Below are 18,369 nucleotides of genomic sequence, written 5' to 3'. Positions count from 1 at the left end.
GCTTTTGCTCCATGTCCATCACAGGTCGCCTGAGGGGTTCTGCTCTGTCATCTTTACTGAGGGAGGCTCCATCTCTGTACTTCCATCATTGCCAAAGGCAAGAAAAAGGGAACTTGGGGAATTGTGCACTGGCTCTTTCACTCACATTTCATTGGCTAAAGCAAGTCACGTGACCACTCCTAAGGACCGGGAAGTGTGTTTCTACCATGCACCTGGGAAGAGAATCAGAAATATTTGTTGATCAGCACTAATGACTACACTTAATAACCCACAGTCCAGGTTTATTAAGGGAAGCAGGACCTTTTGAGTCTGTCACTTCTCTTACTGCATGGCTAGAGTGTTTGCTTTCTCATTTTACCTTTTCTGTTATGGTACCTAGTTCTTTGTCAGAACCCCTAAGGTGAGTGGGTATCCGTCAGTGGATCCTGCAGCCTTGTCCCCCAGGGGACCCCCCTGCACACCCAAGCCAGCAGGCATGTGGAAATCCCTCTTGGAAGAGCTCGTATAAGCTCAGGCTGCATTAATAAAAGTGTGATGTGTAGAGAAGGGAGGAGAATAGTTCCAGTATACCATGGGGTTTGTGGACTACTACATTCATTCATTCCAAGTTTATGGAGCACCAAGGACATACCAAGCCCCAAATACTGTGATCTAGAGACTAAATTTCAAGCAGGGTGATGAGCAATTGAGATTCCCCTGAGGAGGGAGACCATTATGGTGAGGGGTCTGGAAGCCCCTGTCCTGTGACCTATCATGTTTAGTCTCCAGGAGGAAGAGGAAGGAGGATGTGCTGTACGTCTTCAAGAAGGGCTGGCAGGTGTAAGTGGGGTACATTTATCAGGTGGCTGCCAGAGGCAGGCATCTGAGCAATGGGTAAAAGTTCTAGGTAGGCAAATTTCAGCTTAGCTTAGTCCATAATTTTCTAGGAAAGAGATTTTCCAGCATCCCTTGTTTCAGGATCTAGAATTTCATCTTTAACATTAAATGAAGTAATCTACCTCCTAGAATAAGGGTTAGCTTTTTCCATTAATAATAATATTGCTATTATTTTTATAGCTAACACTTGGAGCCCTTACTATTTATTACCAGGTACATTTCTAAGTGCTTTACATATATTAATTTAATTTCCACAACAGTCCTATGAGGAGGATACCATTATTATCATGGATACTGAGGCACAGAGAGGTTAAGAGTCTTGCCAAAAGTCGCACAGCTAGTAAGTGGCAGAGTTAGGATTTGAATCCAGATAGTCTGGCCCCAGATGCTGTGCCTTTAATCACTACACATACTGCCTCTCATTTCAGTGGTCTACAGAAGACAGTCCCTTCCTTGGCTGTACTCAGGCGTTAATGTGCCAACTAAGCAGGCTATTGCTACTTAGAGATTTTAATTGTAATTGTATTTGCAGTAATGAAATTTGATCTAATAACTTCACATTTGCTTGAAAGATGCTAAGCCTTCTAGGTAGTCTTTTCTCCAGAAAATGTTCTCAAGCCTTTCTACAGGGCCTCATTTCCAGTGATTGGATCATTTGGGCTCCTCTTCTTAAGCTCTTGCCTGATTCTCAGTGATTTTCTTGAATTGGGACCTGTGGTTTGCCCTTTGTGGCTTAAAGGGCCACACACAGGGGCCCTCCTGAAGGGTCAGCTGTGGCACGGGAACTTCCAGGCTGTGGTTTTGGTGGTTGGTGCTATGCACAGGAGCATTTTCTCCTCAGTGCTAGGCTGCCCAGGAAGCCGCTGACAGACGCCTCTGCAGCTCTCGGGAAGAGGAGAGAAGCATTCCGGAGCCGTGACGCTGGCAGCTGACTGACAGCGGGCTGTGTACACTTGTCCCCAGGCTCTGTCAAGCATTTGATGTTGAGGTGGGGCCTAGTTCAGAGAGAGTGTGTGCTCTGGAAGTTCAGAAGCCTGCTGTTGTGCTCAGAAGCCAGCTGCCAGGCACCTGAGATCACCTCAGAGTTTCCTGCTCTGGAGAGGACCCTTGCCTGGCCTGCCTTTACCGGCATCCTAGGGAGTTTAGCTTGTTCCTTCCATTGGGGTCTGAGCAGCTCTCAGTTTTCTGATTGGATTGTTTGGAAAAGAACCACAAGTTGGAATTGCCTGGAATGTCATGAGTGGTATTTGGAGGATACTGCTTAAAAAGATATCTTGCTGAAGGTAAGAGTTGTGTTCCTGACCTTTGACCTCTTTGGGGGTTCATTTTGCAGATTGCAGGGCAAGGCTCTCCGAGGCATGTGCTGATTATGGGCCTGGGGGTGAGCTATTTCCCACTACTAGGAGATGGCTGTCTCCCATCTCTCCTGCAGTTAACAAGTTGGTAAAGCTCGGGTGAGACTGAGAGCACAGGATGTGGTGGGGGTGCACTACAACTCTGAGCTTGGAGAAGGAGTCTGTCCTGTTGCTTATCTGCTGAGCCCTGGGCTGTGAAGCTGATGTGTTGCTATCTGCTGCTGATACAGCCAGACTGGCAGTCTTGGGCTAGCTTTGCCTGTTGCATTTGGTTGCCATGGTAGCAGAAAAAATGAGGAAAGATGGAAACACCTGGCAAGCAGATGCAGAAACTTGGCTGCTCAGTTTTCCTTCCTGGTCTAGGAGACGGCATTTGTGACAGTCACAGGTAGGGGACGAGGTGGTGATGGTGTCCTCAGTTCATTCAGACACTTGGGTGTTGGCTTGGCTTTGATGTTGGTGTTTGGAAGGGCATTGGCACTGAGGTAGTCGTTGCCACACAGCACCGTCCCTGGCTTTGGCTCTGCTGGTGAACACGCTGCAGTGGTGGCTTTGCTGTGTGTGGAAGGGAAGCTGTTGTTTGCAAACAGTCATTTTGTTTCTCCTGTGCCTTGCCTTCTTGTCCTCTTCTTTTCCCTGCCGCTGGTCTGGGAAGTGCCCAGATCTCCATTAGACAAGGCTATTTTCTAATGAGAGAAGTGGCTGCAGGGTAGGCCAAGAGGAGCAGATAGGCTAGCCGAGGGCTTGCAAAGGCTTGGGTTAGAATTGTAACATCTCTGAAATGGCACAGCAGAGGTGGGAGGGACAGTGGAGGTCAAGGTCTCGTTCTCCCCCAGCACAGAAAGAGACATGGAGCCTGGACAGCGGAAGAGACTGGCCCAGGGTCTTACAGCAGAGCGGAACTCAGGCCAAGTTCAGGGCAGTGCTGGGGGTTGGGAACGGGAGAGGGGAGCCCGAGAGGTTCACTGGGTTATTTTCATGCCAGCTGAGGGGTGCTGTTTGGACTGGTTTCCAGCTCCTGAGATGGGGTGGGGTGAGGAACTGGAGCCTGTGTTCGAGAGAGGAGTTGGAGGGGGAAGGAGAAGGAGCACAGAGAGCCATAGTTGAGTAATGAGGCCACAGTTGCTGAATGAAAACCCGTGTCAGACAGCCTCCCCCAGGGTGTTGGGAGTGTACAGTGAGCGTTGGCGGTCTGTCTGTGTGTGTCTCTTTCTCTGGGAAGAGGAGGTGTGGAGGTGTCTGCCTGTTTGGGACAGGCACTTTCTTTTATTCTTGCTTTTCGTTACGCATTGCTTTTCCCAAACCCCTTAGGTGGTGGGTGTGAGCGCCTTAAAAAAATTGCTGGTTGTTTGTGTGCCTTTTCTCATGCACCCCTCTTCTCATAGCAGTAATTTTAGCTGAGTTCTCTGTGTAGAATCCTTGAGGGCAGAGCATGAATTTGGAGGCCTATTTTTCCGGGAATTAATGGGATACCGGTGTCATCTAATGATGTGTTCTCAGCAAGAGATTCCCAATTCCCCATAGCTTGCTTTTTTTTTTTTTTTGTGAAGAAGATCGGTCTTGAGCAAACATACGATGCCAGTCCTCCTCTTTTTGCTGAGGAAGAATGGCCCTGGGCTAACATCCATGCCCATCTTCCTCTACTTTATATGGGACGCCGCCACAGAATGGCTTGACAAGTGGTGCGTTGGTGCATGCCCAGGATCCAAACCTGCGAACCCTGGGGCCGCCAAAGCAGCGCTCAAGCACTTAACTGCTGCGCCACCGGGCCGGCCCCTGCCACCTCCCCATAGCTTTCTAACCTCGCCTCGTAGCCTTGAAGACTCTTGGCGTTATTGTTCTTCTGGGGAAAGAATGGGAGCCCAGTCCCCCAGCCACACAGTTACTACACTTTTAAAGAAGCCCCAGATAAGGTGTTTATAGGAAATGATTATTGTTGAGAAGTTAATCGTTTGGTACCTTGAGCTTTCTGGAGAGAGATGCCTTGGAAATAAAAATAAAGTGTATCTGAGGGGCGGGCCCTGTGGCGTAGCGGTTAAGTGCACGCGCTCCACTCCTGGCAGCCCAGGTTCAGATCCTGGGTGCGCACCGACGCACCTCTTGTCAGGCCATGCTGTGGCAGTGTCCCACATAAAGTGGAGGAAGATCAGCATGGATGTTAGCTCAGGGCCAGTCTTCCTCAGCAAACAAGAGGAGGATTGGCGTGGATGTTAGCTCAGGGCTGATCTTCCTCACAAAAAAAAATAAAATGTATCTGAGATTTAAATTCTGGAGTCTCCACTGATAACAGTCTCAAACAGTGCTTTTCATTTAGTGCAATGTTTCATGGTTTTTAAAGCATCATTTCAATCCACACAACTACCTTGTGAGATGAGAGTCATTTTCACCCCATTTTGCAGAACTGTAAACTGAAGCCCAGAGATGTGTGTGACTTGTGGAAGAGCCAGTCAGCTGCAGAGCTTTGTTGAGAAACAGTTACTGGGCTCATGGTCTTTCTACCATCCCAGGATCCTCTTGGTTTGGGGGTTGGTTTTGGGGCTGCTTCTGTCAGACCTTGGGGCTTGTCATGGGATGGTGTCTCTGTGGCAAAGTCTGGGTTTTGGAGTCCAGGTTCTTTCTTGGGAAACTCATTAATCTCTCTGAGCCTCAGTTTCCTCGTCTACAAAATGGAGATGATAAAACGGGCTTTGCAGAGTTAAGTGAGATAATGCAGGCATAGTGCCTGGCACACACAGTAGGTGCTGGACAAGTACAGCCTCTAGTCCCTCTGCTTGCCTGGCCTTGTGTACCTGTCCCTAAGCGTTAGTGGTACTTGGCTTGGTGCCCTACCTATTATGACAGCGACAGGGTAGGGAAGGGTCTTCCTGTGATCTCACTTCTGTCTGCTCCAGTTCATGTTGACTAAGAGGCAGCTGAGGATCTCATTACCCAAACTCGCCTAAATTCAGACCCAGCAGAAAAAATTGGCTTCTGAGTTTATAACCTCCCTTTCATACTACATCTGTTAGTGTCATTTGCATTTGCTCCTGGATATGTCGGAAGCAGACACAGCTCCTTTTAAAAATTGGGAAATTGAGGGACAGAGAAAGTGACTTCCTACCCAGGCTCAGCTGATATATCCTTCAGGAAGTTCAGAGTAGAATGAACTCACTTTCCTACTGGGCTTTTCCAGACTGATTTTTCTCTGGTCCTAACTTCTTTTGTTCATTTCAGATGGGAAGCAATTGAGTTAAAGCTCTAGCTCACTGTTTTGAACTTCAGCCCACACCCCTCCAGCAAAATGATCAGCATTCATAGCCCAAGTCAAGGAAAGAGAAGTCTTTGTTCAAATCATCCCACTGTGCTTTGGGAATCCAGATAGCACAGAAACCTGGCAAACAGCCTTTTAAATTAATAGATTTTCTTTAATGACACCAAGAGTCTGCCTTCCCCTAGCCTGTGCAGGTTTTTTGGTCTCATCTCTCGGGATCTGTGTGACTCATGTGCCTGAGGGTGTGCTGTTGGGAACTGAACCATCAGCACAGCTACTCAGCTCTGGGGGACAGGCTCTTCTCTGGGGGAGGGGGAAGGTTCTTGGGTGAAACCTGTCAGGAGTATACCTCTGTCTGAGGAGTTGAGGACAAATCAGTGTCAGCCTCCCCACGCTCTTAAGTGGGGACACGCCTGTATGATGTAACTGGCTGAAGCAAATGTTCCAGATTTTGCACATCCAAGTGAGTGATGGTCCCTTCAGTGTTTTCTCTTCAGGAGGCTACACACATGCACCACTGGTGTTCCCATTGCTCAAAATGTTGTGGTAAATGACCTCTACAAGTTTCCATCAAAGCCAGCTCTTCAGCCAAGTGAGAAAATTGTTTTTGAGACTTTTTTCATATCCTCATTTTTGGATACCAAATGGTGTCCTAAGCATGACCACCATTTTTTTTTATTAGTTGTAATTCTGGATAACTTCTAGTTATTCCAAAAGTCATATTCACCCATGGAGGACCTAGGAGATCATTACCCACGTTGAGGAGATTCAGGGGAACATCCTCTGAAGACCGATCTTGTTACTTGGCTGAGTGGGTAGCTGTGTGTGCCATGTTCTTTTAAAGAGCCAAGTCAGGCATTGCCAGGTAATGGTTGAGTCTCTTCTTGAGTTGGGAGATGTCCTTGCCTGTGGGGAGCCCTGGTGAAGACATGCTTCTGTTTATAGAGACAACATGGTTAGTTTGGACTTGAATCATATCTCCTGATAAGCCAGCGTTCTCTGGGTGTGGCTTAGCAGAGGTCTTTGTAGTCCTGCAGAATGAAGTTGTCTTCCTGTGTTTCTTCCTCCTCCTCCCCTCCCTACCCCTGTCACTGTCCCTCACTGATGTTCAGTGTTGGGGCCATAACCTGTCTTCCTCCACCTGAAGTCTGTTCATGGCTGGCTCCCTACGTGGTGCTCGTACCCTCTTTCCTCACCTACCCAGGGCTGCAGGGCAGTCATCTTTCTTCCTGTACTGTTGGCTAGAGGAGTTCCATGGCCAGCCAGCATCCCAGAAGCTAGTGTGGGGAGGGGACATGGGATTAGAATGCAGGTGAATGGTTCAAGTTAGAGCTCAAGATTGTAAGGTGCGGAAATGGCAGAAGTGGCCATCTGTCCTGGATTTCCTGGGCCAGTCACAAATCCAGATAGTCTTTTCTTTGTCCCACAGAGGAGAAATGGCATATCAGGTTGCTGGAATGTGACGTAGTCATTTAAAATGACGTGGATGAGTTTAAAATAATGGAGAAAATGTTTAAATTACAATAAGTTGTTTAAAATCAAGATATAAAATCATAAACACAGTATGATCACAATTATATAGAAACAAAAAAGCACCCCCCCCCCCAAAAGAAAGTCAGGCATATAAAAAAGAATGGAAGTAAATATACCAAGTGTTAAAAATGATTTTCTTTTGGGTAGCAGGACCATGGGTGATTTTTTTCTTTCCCTTTCAGCTTTTTTTCTTATATTTCTCAAATATTCTATAATAAGCTTCTATTGATATCTTAAATGGGAACGAATTAGACTTGATAAAATCCCAAACAAACCTTTTATTGTTGGACTTTGTGTCCTGGCTTTTAGCTTAGAGGTACAGCTGCCATAACTGAGGGACCTGAGAACTCTTCTTCCTGGTCTCAACCTCTGGAAATCTGAAAAGTCAGGCTCAAGACCAGGTTCCAAGAAGTTGTTTTGGACATAGTTCTGCCTAGAGGAGGCAGGGCCTGGACAAGGCAGCCTCTCAGAGCCCCTCCCCACCCCCAGCCAGCGATTATCTCTCTGCTGCACACAGCCTCTGCCAACAGTGAGCAGGCTGAGCGTGGCGACATTCTCTGAGTGGGGAGCAGCAACAAAAGTCTGGCTGGGGTGGAGGCCGGGGCTGGGGAATCCGGAGTGAGTGCCTGAGCTGATAAGGAGCCAGTGATCTTTCTGCCTGGTGGGACTTGCACCTCCCACTGCCGAGCATCCAGCAGGGCCCAGCCCCTTGGAAGGCTGGTGCCCGCTGCAGAGGTCCTGCTGCTGGCACAGCTCGGAGAACACGGTGGTCACGGCTACTTCTGTGAAGAACTTCCCCAGTGGTGCCAGGGTACTGAAGCTCTGTCTTGGGCACAGGAAGGATCATTTATCCTTTGAGTGGCAGTGGTTTTTGGAGGAAGCAGCATATCTCCAAGGTGGAAATTAGGATTTTCCCTTGTAGCACCTTTGTAAAAGTGAGCCTGGCGGACGGATATCAAGAGTGCTTCTTCCTCAGCTGTGTCTTGCCTGGATCCTCCATCTCCATCTCAGTTTACTGCCTCAGTTTACTGCAGCTGCCTGGATCCTGTTGCCCATCAGAGCAGTGGACAAGACCCAGCTACAGAACGCTGGGACTTACGCTTTGAGGAAGGCCTACTGATCCTGGCATTAGCAGGATCTGGGAGTCAGGCGTCGAGCTGTTCAAGGATAGGCATTGAATTCCTGTGGAGGCATTTGCTGCCACCGCTGCTTTGAAAGGTTCAGGCAAATGCTGGGGCTCTGTGGAGGCAGGTGAGAAGGGCTCTCTGCAGTGTCTCCTGAGTGCCGTACCGAGATGTTACCAGAGTGCTGGGCCTCCCAGGGCAGGTGGGGCTTCTTGGTGGGAAGCCCAATGTCGCTGAATGCTGATGAGGATGCACCAAGGGGATCCTCATTGGGGACCCAGGCAACCTTTATTCTTCCTGCTCTCCAGGCATGGCACAAGGAGTTAATATCTCCGATGGCTCTGTTTTGGGGCAAATGGAGTGTTCCTAGAATAGGACTCTTTGTTGAGTAGTCTATTTTGGGAGGCAAGCCCCACTGGCATTTATGTAAGCAATTCTCTGTGTGTATCTGGGGGTGTGGATGTGTGCGCAAGTGATTTCTTGTTACTAATTATAAACAGCTTCTTTTGGGAGCCAGGGAAATGGAGGGGTGTGTGTGTGTGTGTGTGTGTGTGTGTGTGTAAGGAGTAGGGATTGCTCTTGCTGTGAAGAGTGGTGACTGCCCATCTGGTGGGGCAGTTGCCACAGGCACCTGAGTAAGAGAATAAATGTGGGGACCTTAGGACAGCAGGCAGGAATGACTGCCTTGGCCTCTTTGTGGAGTATCAGGCTGTGGAGATATACCCTCCTGTCATCCTCTTGATTCCCTGAATCACATGGGTAGGCTGAACATTGTGGTCCTCCAAAAGACTGGTCCTGGGTTGTCTGACCATCAACTAGTTCTAACCTGGAATAAATCTCAGATTCCACTTCCCACTGGAGCCTGGCACTTATTCACTAGATTCCCCTATGTCTCCCCACAGACCAAATCCACATATGTCGAAGCAAGAGAGAAACCAAAGACCGTCCAGCATGGTCAGTGAAACGTCCACGGCTGGGACCACTTCCACCGTGGAGGCCAAGCCTGGCCCCAAGGTGAGCTCCTGGCCACTTGTTCCTTCCTTCCCCTTTTTTATATTTTGCCAAACCCCTTTGTAACCAGAAGCCCATTTGACCTTCACTGTAGTTTTGTGAGGAAGACTTAGAAAAAGTATTCTCCCCAAATGTCAGATCAAGAAATTGAGGCCATGTGATTGCTGACAGAACCAGGGCTGACATCTAAGTCCGTGGATGTATTCTTCATTTTCCTGACGTGTCTTGGGAGGGCCACACCTCTGTTCACATGTGTGTTAGAGACCGCCTGGCAGGATTCATGACAGATGGGCCCAAGGAAGGGTGCCCTTGAGAAGGGCCTAGAGGTTTCTGTGCCCAAGATATGGGAGCACTGACTGAGGAGCAGGGAAAAGAACCAGATTGCAGAGAAGGGGAGAGTGCTGAGGAGTGAACCCAGATAGGAGGGGTAGAAATCTGGAAATTGGCAAGATCTGTGACCAAGAAATAGCTTTGCTCCAGAAAGCCATAAGACATATCAGGGCCAACGGCTGCTGGTGAGAGTTGATTGAAAAATTCTTTTAATTTTTTTTCGCTGTGACCCAGACAGGAAGCTTGCTGGGTCTTGGGCTCACCTTTTAATTAGAATGCTGTGGCCATGTGCACGCCTGTTCCCTGTCTTCTTGTTCTTTTGATCAAAGGGCGCTGCCACTTAGAGTCAGGCACAGGAGCCTCAGCCCTCATCTCACACAAGTGCTTTGTTGTGCCTCCCTGTATCCCCCCTGCTGCTAAAGTTCAAGTCTGCTCTTTCATAGATCATAAAGTCCAGCAATAAAGTCCACAGCTTTGGGAAGAGGGACCAGGCCATTCGGAGGAACCCCAATGTTCCGGTGGTGGTAAGGGGCTGGCTGCACAAGCAGGTGAGGAGACTGAGGAGGGAGTTGGGGGGACATTGCTCTTGCTGATTTCCTTTCTTACCCTGGCCCCCGGGAGCTGGGAATATGCTTATAATAAGCTTTCTGTTCCTGAGTTTGTCTGAGGCAGGTGATTATGCCCACCGTGCTGAGTGGTTCGCTGTTCATTTCTATGAGTGGACCGTCTGCTCAATGGCTACAGCTTCCTTCCCTAAACCCATTTGATCACTTTGGCCCCCGGTGCTATTGGCTGCCCTGAGACCCAGGCCCTAGTGTGGGTGGGTCAGCATGAATCCAGCCTTACTGACAATCCTGTGTCAGCACTTGCCTTCCTGATGTTAAAGATTCTTTGTTATCATTTGGCTGAAAAATCCCATCTTTTCCTCTCCCCGGTCTAGCACACACATCTAGTTCCCTGGCACCACAGATTCCAGATCAGCCAAACTCAGCTCATCATCTCCTCACCCTTTACCTCACTTTTCCCCTAAGCTGCGTTTTCTGGATCTTGGTGAGGATGCCACCGTTCTCCCAGGCACTCACATTAGAAACCTCAGCACCATCACCAGTTCCTCCTTCTCCCAGGTCCATTCGGTCAGGAAGCTCTGTCAGCTCCATCGCTCCCGAGGCCATCCTTCGTCTCTGTCCTCACCACCAGTTGTTTTGCCTCTGGTCCTATGGCCATGGATAGGCTATGAACTTCCAGGGCCAGAGATCATGTCCCTTTTGTCTCCTTCCTTCTCTCCTTGCCGTCCATCCATCCATCCACTTACCAGATCCCTGCCATGTTCTAAGTGCTCTCATAGCAAGTATAAAGAGATGAATAAAATGTGCCCTTGAGGAACTCATAGTTTGCAGGAGAAACAGATAGTCATATCTCTCATATGTTTTTTAAAGATTTTCACAGTCACCTAAAATTTTCTAATAAATATAATGGTTTACTTTTTGGATGAGGAAAGACAGATTCTTGTGAGACAATTTTGATAGGAAGAAAATCCAAGTCTCTTTACATTGAGTGGAAGGAAAACACATAGCAAAATCAGTCCCTTAATGTAGAAAACTGAACTTAGTGAAATGGGAATTTTGCCCCATTGATGAATTAGATATCTTAAACTCTTTGTTCCATACTATGTAAATGAATTTTCTCATCAGTCTTAAGTGAAGGTATTTTACAGCATAGCACCTAAATCAATAAATAACGTCCTTTTTGTTAAAAGCTGATTTCTTTCTTAATAGAAGAACTATATTTTTGAATTCACATCTTCCTTTCTAAAAGAAGGAAGTTTATAGTATATTAATCTGTTTTCAGGAAACAGAAAAAACTTCCTGGGGATAAACCGTCATTGAATCTAAATTTTAGTGTCCTATTCAAAGAATGGTTCTGCAATAAAAATTCATTAGTTTACTGAAAGAAAGTGAATATGGGCAAGCCTTGGTTTCACAATGAGGTTGTAATGATTGGGGAGGGGGGACAGTATGCTCAGATATTGCCCTAATTAGTTTTCTTCACTTTGCAGGACAGTTCTGGGATGAGGCTATGGAAAAGGAGGTGGTTTGTGCTTGCTGATTATTGCTTGTTTTACTACAAAGGTGAGCCAGGGCTTGGGCCACCAAGGACTCATTGTGCTGGAGGGGGTAGTGAAGTGATGCAAATGGTGGTCTTCTCAAATCCAGTGATTGGACCAGTGGCATGAGCTAAGTAATAACCTATCAACCTGCCAAAGTGTTCGCTTTTACATATGTGCATGGTTGGTGACTTTATTTTTACCAGTCCTGACACTGGAAGTGCTATTTGTTGAGTTAAAATAAATAGAATAGCTTCTGCCCCGCTTGGGACATAGGCACACCTTTGACACAGTCTGAAGAGGAGGGACGTATAGGTAAATCAATATATTTTGTAACCTATCTGGATTTATCCCCTGTGTTATTGGATGGGCAATTGGTGAATTGACTTGGCCAGGTGAACATTTATGGAGCCTCAGTACATAGAGTTGGGGGCTGTGCAATGGTGAGAAGGAAATAAGCTTCAAGATATGGAGGAAGAGATAGCTTACTTTTAAGACAAAACTAGGCTGTAATAGATGCTTTAAGACATCCAAAGTGCTTAGGCAGTTCAGGGGGAGCAAGGGAGAATTTGTGAAGTCTTCTTAGAAGAGATCGGATTTGAGCTGGGCTTTTGAGGATGAGTAGGGCTTTGCCTGTGTCTAGGGGGGAGATAGCATTACAAGCAGAGGAAACAACTTGAGTAAAGTTCTAGAAGCAGAAGTAAGTGGAATGACAGACCTGCGAGGCCAGAGTGAGTTTTGCAATGGAGGACGCACTAGGAGATAAGACTCAGGAGGTGGGTAAGGGCCAAAATTCGAAAGGGCTGTGACACCACGCAGAGGAAGTTGGGCTTCATTTTGTATCCAGTGGGCAGTCAGCCAGTGCCTTTGATAGGAGGGTGACAGGACCAACTCCATCATTAGGAAGTTACCTCTGGTGATGAAGAGGTTTGGAGGAGGAAGAAAATAGATGTAGAAGATAGGATATTTCACATAGGCTCTAACTTTGCCTGAGAGGTTTGCTCCACCAAGAATGCCCTTCCCCATCCTTTAAAACACTTTAAATATCACTTTCTGAAGCCTTCTCAACTTCCCCAGACTGTGTGCCACTCCTGCCTCTGTGTTCCCACAGCATGTGGTATACTGCTGTATTCCAGGAGTTAGCAGGTTGAGTTGAGCATGTTAACATGCCTGTCTCCACCCTCGGGGAGAGGAGGGCCCTGTCTCATTCACCACTGTAGTTCCAGCATTAGCTGAATGGCCAATCAGTGATTGCAGTAGTCTTGGGGAGAGATAAGGAACCCTGAACTAGAGCAGTGGGATGGACCAGCCCAAGGAAGGTGCCACAGAAGGTTATTCTGATGTCTTTTTCCATTCAAAGACAGCCGAGAAGAAGTCGTCCTCGGGAGCATCCCTCTGCCCAGCTATGTGATCTCTCCTGTGGCCCCTGAGGATCGCATAAGTCGCAAGTATTCCTTTAAGGTACTGCCCCTCTCCTCTAGTGCAGCAATTCCATCCTAAGAAACTTTGTGTTCCCAAAAATGGCTTCAAAAAAGCAGTTGTTTTTGTGGAGAGGGAGAAGTTAAGAAGCTGAAGCATTTCAGGTTCACGTTAACAAATTTATAGATTCTTTAAACAAGAGTAATGTCACATCACAAGCACTTTCATTTGTATCTGAGCTTTTGAGTTCCCTAGCCTTGCTCAAGTATTTAGGCCCCTCTTACCTATCGCTACTAGTCCTGTGATTACATATTAGACACAGCCCTTCTCCTGCTTTCTAATCACTGTCATCAGCCAGTCTGGCTAGTATCCAATCACTTAGTGCAAATGACGGTCTCTCATAATGGATTTATGTCAATTATATTATGAAAACTTACTTCGAGGGTTGGGGTCTGCATGTTGAAGGGATTTTCAGGTTTGTCTGCTTGACTTATCTTGTTGAAAAGCAATTAGAATCAAATTTGATTTATTTTCTGGATCATTGAAAATTCCCAGGGAAATCCCTTCACCAGTGATACCCCTTTTCTACTTCCCTTGTCACTGTGCCATTTGGAGTGAGTGGGGCCATGATAGTGATGTCAGTCCTTTGACGCCCTCTGGCATCTTTGAAGCCAGGCATGGAGGCTCCGGGAAGGCAGTGGTCAGGCCCATACTTGGGGCATCCTGAGGTTATCTCCTTTGGTGGCCTCCACACGTTTTCTTCACTGCTGCTGTTTCTTGGGTCCCCTATGGGTGATGGCGGTGGGTTGGGTTGAAGGTCTGCTTTACTGGCAATTGGAGTGGAAGTCTCAGAGAATACTGAAGCAAGTGGCTCTTGGCACCAGTAGCTATGGAGAAACACCCTCTCACACTACTTAGGATACAAGACATTGACATGCATTTCAAGCTGGGGTAAGGGGCTCCTTCCCCCGCTATTCATGTAGCTTGGCTTTTCCCATGTTGGGAGTATAAGATGAGTACTAGACAGTAGGTACTAAAGCAGAGGTTGAACAGAAGTCAAGTTTTCCAGTCATAGATAGTTCAAGGACCACGGAAAAGCACAAGATAAGACACTCACTGTTCTCTGGAAGGCTTAAAGGAAAGTGTTGGTATGTAGTGTCCACAGCATCATTGGAAAGCGATAGTCTGCGTGAGCGTCTTGATCTGGAGTCCCTTGTGGTGGTGGTGGTGGTTGGAAAGTCAGTCTCATCTTCCTCCTACTTTTCCTTCCTGAGCTGATACTTCAGCTTTGTTCCTAGACAGATTTGAGCTGTCCTTCTCCTTCCCTCAACTGTCACTTTCCCCAGTGACTCCACAGTTGCTGTGGGTTGAAGATTCTGGGTTCCTCCTTTACTTCATGTTGCGTGATCCAGGATTGCCTTATATCTGTAAAACCTTTTATGATTTGATAAGTACTTTTATCCATGTTACCTCATTTAATGCTTGTGGGGAACCTGTGAGGTCAGTATTATTAGCTTCATTTTATAGATTAGGAACACGAGGATCAGAGAGCTTAAGAAACTTGATCAAAATCACAAAACTGGAAGATGATGGAGATGGAACTCCACCCTGAATTCTATCCTCTTTCAATTGCATTGCAGGGAGGGAGGACAATTTCTTCCTCTTCCTCTCTGCTTTTCTTCCATGTCTTATTTTGGTCACCTCCCACGCACTCATTGCAGGAGGTGGTTTGTATAATTTTTATTTTTATTTATTTTTTCCCCCAAAGCCCCAGTAGATAGTTGTATGTCATAGTTGCACAGCCTTCTAGTTGCTGTATGTGGGACGCGGCCTCAGCTTGGCCGGAGAAGCGGTGCGTCAGTGCGCACCCGGGATCCGAACCTGGGCCACCAGCAGCGGAGCGCGCACACCCAACCGCCAAGCCACGGGGCCACCTGCAGGAGGTGGTTTGAATTAACGTTTATTGTTATCATTTTAGGAATGCTTTTCTGATTAATAGTTCATGATCCTCTCCTGCTATTGCTGGCTCTGAAAACATTTTGTTCAGTGGATTTCAGACTGGTCTTTCATGGCTTGAAAGTCTGTCTCAGAAAACCTTCCTTTCTAGGATTGAGCATTGCTACTGGGCAAACAATTGGGATAACGATGTTGTATGTGATTTTGGGGACCAGCATTTGGAATATCCTCAAAGTAACTCATCATAGCTATATATTTCATCTTAATACTTCATTGGGAGGTGTGAAAATAGATTCTAGGAAAACATCTTTTATGTGTTGTAGATTCTTCCCTTTTTTAAAAAATTTTTTCTTAGAAAGACTTTGCCAAGAGTGTTCCCTGAATCTTTTGTCTGGGAGACAGAAGGCATGCATGTGTTTGAGGGGGTCTTTGGGGGAATCCTCAGGGTCTGGGGGCAGAGAAAAGCTACTGCAGACAGATCTGGTGCTGTTTAGCTCGTTCTCCAGAAAGGGCTGTGGTTTCCTGAGTATGAAAGACTTGCCTTTCTTTTCCCTTTAGGTTGCAGGATCATTCTTGTAGGGGTGAGAGTGGGCCCCTTGGGCAGTTCAGGATTCATGTTCTTGGACGAACTGAGGAATGCAGTGTTTTGTGTCCTGGACCATGTATGCTTGCCTCTCATGTCAGTTCTTCTGTTTCCAGAGCCGAAAGTCTCTGACTGTTGCTAGGGCACCTTGCCTGAGATTGTTCAGAGTATCTGTAGTGCTAGATAGGCGTGGCCTGAAAGGTTATATGGCCCCCTCCTTGTCTTTTCTTTTCCAACTGTGCCTGCCACCTCGCAGCTCCTACAGATTACTAGGGAGGCTGGGTGCTACATGGACTGTGAGACGCAGCCAGGTCTGCAGGATGAGCCAAGCAAGGCTCTCAGTGCCTCTAGGAGACATTTTGCTGTGCCCTGACCAGCAGGCCATTCGTGCCTTGCTGGCTCACCTTTGGCCTCCCCAAAGAGCTCCTGTTGGATGCACAGCCACCCTCAGCCTGTTGGTAATTTCTGAGCAAGCTTGGCCCCTTGGGTCCAGGATCTGGAGCTGAAAACATCCCCACACAGCCAAGGGTCCAGGGATCTTCAATGAGGGAAAAGCTATTACTGCCTCCTTTGAGCCATTCTCCCTCTCTCAAGACCAAAGGCTCCTGACCTGAGGTGGATAGATGTCAGTGGATAAATCACATCTTTCCTTTTTTAACCGAGAACATTTCCTTTGATTAAGAAGCAGGGAACAACAGTTATCAACAATGCCTGTGCCCTGGTCACAGTAGAAGCCAGAGACCTTTATATCACATCAGAGGTGGTGTAACTATCTTGAAATATCATTTAGGCTGATCATCACTTTGAAATTACAATAATTATCACTACATTTGCTATATAATGCATTATTAAAGAAGCACCTATATCCCTATATCACAACATTCCAAAATATTTTGATAACTATAGTTCAATATAATATATTGATTTGCACACTTGAAAACATTCTGAGAAGAATTCATAGTACTCACCAAACTGTCAGAGGGTTTATGCCCCCAAAAGGTTAAGACCCGAAGGTCAGCCAAGAGACGTGGGTTTCACTGATTGATATTCAGCACACTTTTATCATGCTCTGGGATTCTACTTGGCAGGGTACAGGTGCTGGGCGTACAACAAAGGAAAGGACACAGTCCTTGTCTCTGTGGGGTATGTTCTAGAGTTGGCATTGGCAGGACGGTTATTAGGGAATCAGAGGAGAACAGGAGAGAGCTGCCCTTCCCTCTCCCTTTTCGATTCTGTGCTTTGTGTATCTCAAATCCATTTTCTCTCGCCACTGCCGCAGTCACTCTTCTGTCTTGGCTGCTGTCATCCCTCCCCTGGGTAGCTAACTAACTAACTGCTAAAACAGTGCCTAGCACAACGGAAGTGCTCTGTAAGTGTTGGGATCACTTCCTTGGCCTTCAGCCAACAAGGCCCCTGCAGCCTCCAGTCTATCCTCCACACTCTTCCTAAATTGCATATCTGTTCAGGTTGTACTCCCACCATAAACCCTTCAGTGGCTCCCCATTGCCTACAAGATAAAGCCCAGTCTTGGTTTACAAGGCCCCAGCTTCTCTCTCCAGCCACATTTTTAGCCATTCCCATCTTATACTTTCCCTCCAGCCGTGTACAGTTGCCTGAAAGCCTCAGGATATTTCTTGCCCATAGGCCTTTGCTTGAGCTTTAGCCACAGCCGAGAATGCCCTTTCCTCAATCCCTACTTGTCCTTCGGGTCTCTGCTTAGGAGTCACCTCCTCTGGGAAGCCTTCCCTGAGCCCTCTGGACATGTTAGGTACCCTTCTTCTATACATCCACAGCTCTTATATCACTGTGCTGTGAAAGGTTGCTTTACCCATCCAGGGCTTTCACCAGGAAACTAGCCCATCGGCTAGTTCTGCCTGAGGGGTTGAGGCTAGTCCGGTTCTGCAAACAGAGACCACGTGGAGTCACCATTTGTAGTAGGAGTCATGGTCAGTGACACTGCTTCCACTTCCCGAATTATAATGGGTTCAGGCTTACTTGTGGTTCATGTTTCGTCCTCTATAAATTAGTGATGGGAGAGAGGGCAGAGAAGGGTCTTTTAAAGTTCTAGAAAGCTCATTCAGTCGACCACCTTAGGTTACTTAAGTAACTGCTCCTATAATAACATCAACTAACATCTTTTGAGCCTTACAAATGGTAGGCTGTGCTATAAGCATGGTATGTACATTATCTCATTTAATCCTCACATGGCCTTACAAGGTAAATGCTGTTGTTACCCACAGTCCATTTTAAAGATGAAGAAACAGAGGAGGGGGAGGGTGAGCAGTTTGCCCAGGGTTACCCTGGGGTAAGAGGCAGAGCCCACTGTGGACCTCAAGGTGATTCCAAGAGCCTGAGTTCTCACCCAGTTCGCTGAGCTGCTCATAGTCAGCCCAAAGGTTGGACTTGAGGAGTTCCTTTCTTAGTCTCAACAGATGGGCACCACTGTCTCTGTAAGGCATAAACCCAAGAGTTTTATCCTTGACGATTGCTGTTCCCTTACCTCACATATCCATCCCGTCCATCACTAGGTCCTGCTGATATTACCTCCTTGTTCTCTGCAGACTCTGTGCACTCCTCTCCTTCTCTGCCCCCATCACCATCTCCCACCTGTGCTCCTGTAGTGGCCTCCAGACCCCTATCCCCTCACCTGTCCCTCCCCAGCTCTAACCTCTTCTCCATACTGCAGCCAGGGTGGTTTTTCCAAACAAACTCTGATCACATCGCTCCCCAGCTTAAACCCTTTAATAGCTTCTCATTGATCTTGTAAATGACACAAAACCCTAACGTGACCACAAGGCCTTACTGATCTGGCCCTGCTAACTCCAGTA

At 47.2% G+C, this 18,369-nt stretch overlaps 1 protein-coding gene across 14 annotated transcripts in view; it reads left to right on the top strand.

Annotated features, from left to right (window-relative positions):
• PLEKHA7 (pleckstrin homology domain containing A7) overlaps positions 1–18,369 on the top strand; it is a 214,422-nt gene that overhangs the window by 130,350 nt on the left and 65,703 nt on the right. For all 14 annotated transcript variants that reach the window (XM_058546053.1, XM_058546054.1, XM_058546057.1 and 11 more), the window contains 4 exons: positions 9,041–9,152; positions 9,923–10,027; positions 11,536–11,608; positions 12,944–13,044. In XM_058546053.1, coding sequence (XP_058402036.1) covers positions 9,041–9,152; positions 9,923–10,027; positions 11,536–11,608; positions 12,944–13,044 — 391 coding nt within the window. The remainder of the gene's footprint in view (positions 1–9,040; positions 9,153–9,922; positions 10,028–11,535; positions 11,609–12,943; positions 13,045–18,369) is intronic.

This window comes from Diceros bicornis, chromosome 7 (assembly GCF_020826845.1).
Source record: "Diceros bicornis minor isolate mBicDic1 chromosome 7, mDicBic1.mat.cur, whole genome shotgun sequence".
In the NCBI taxonomy this organism is placed as follows: Eukaryota; Metazoa; Chordata; class Mammalia; order Perissodactyla; family Rhinocerotidae; genus Diceros; species Diceros bicornis.
Note: the sequence above shows the minus strand (reverse complement) of the source record. Positions and strands in the feature narration are given on the sequence as shown.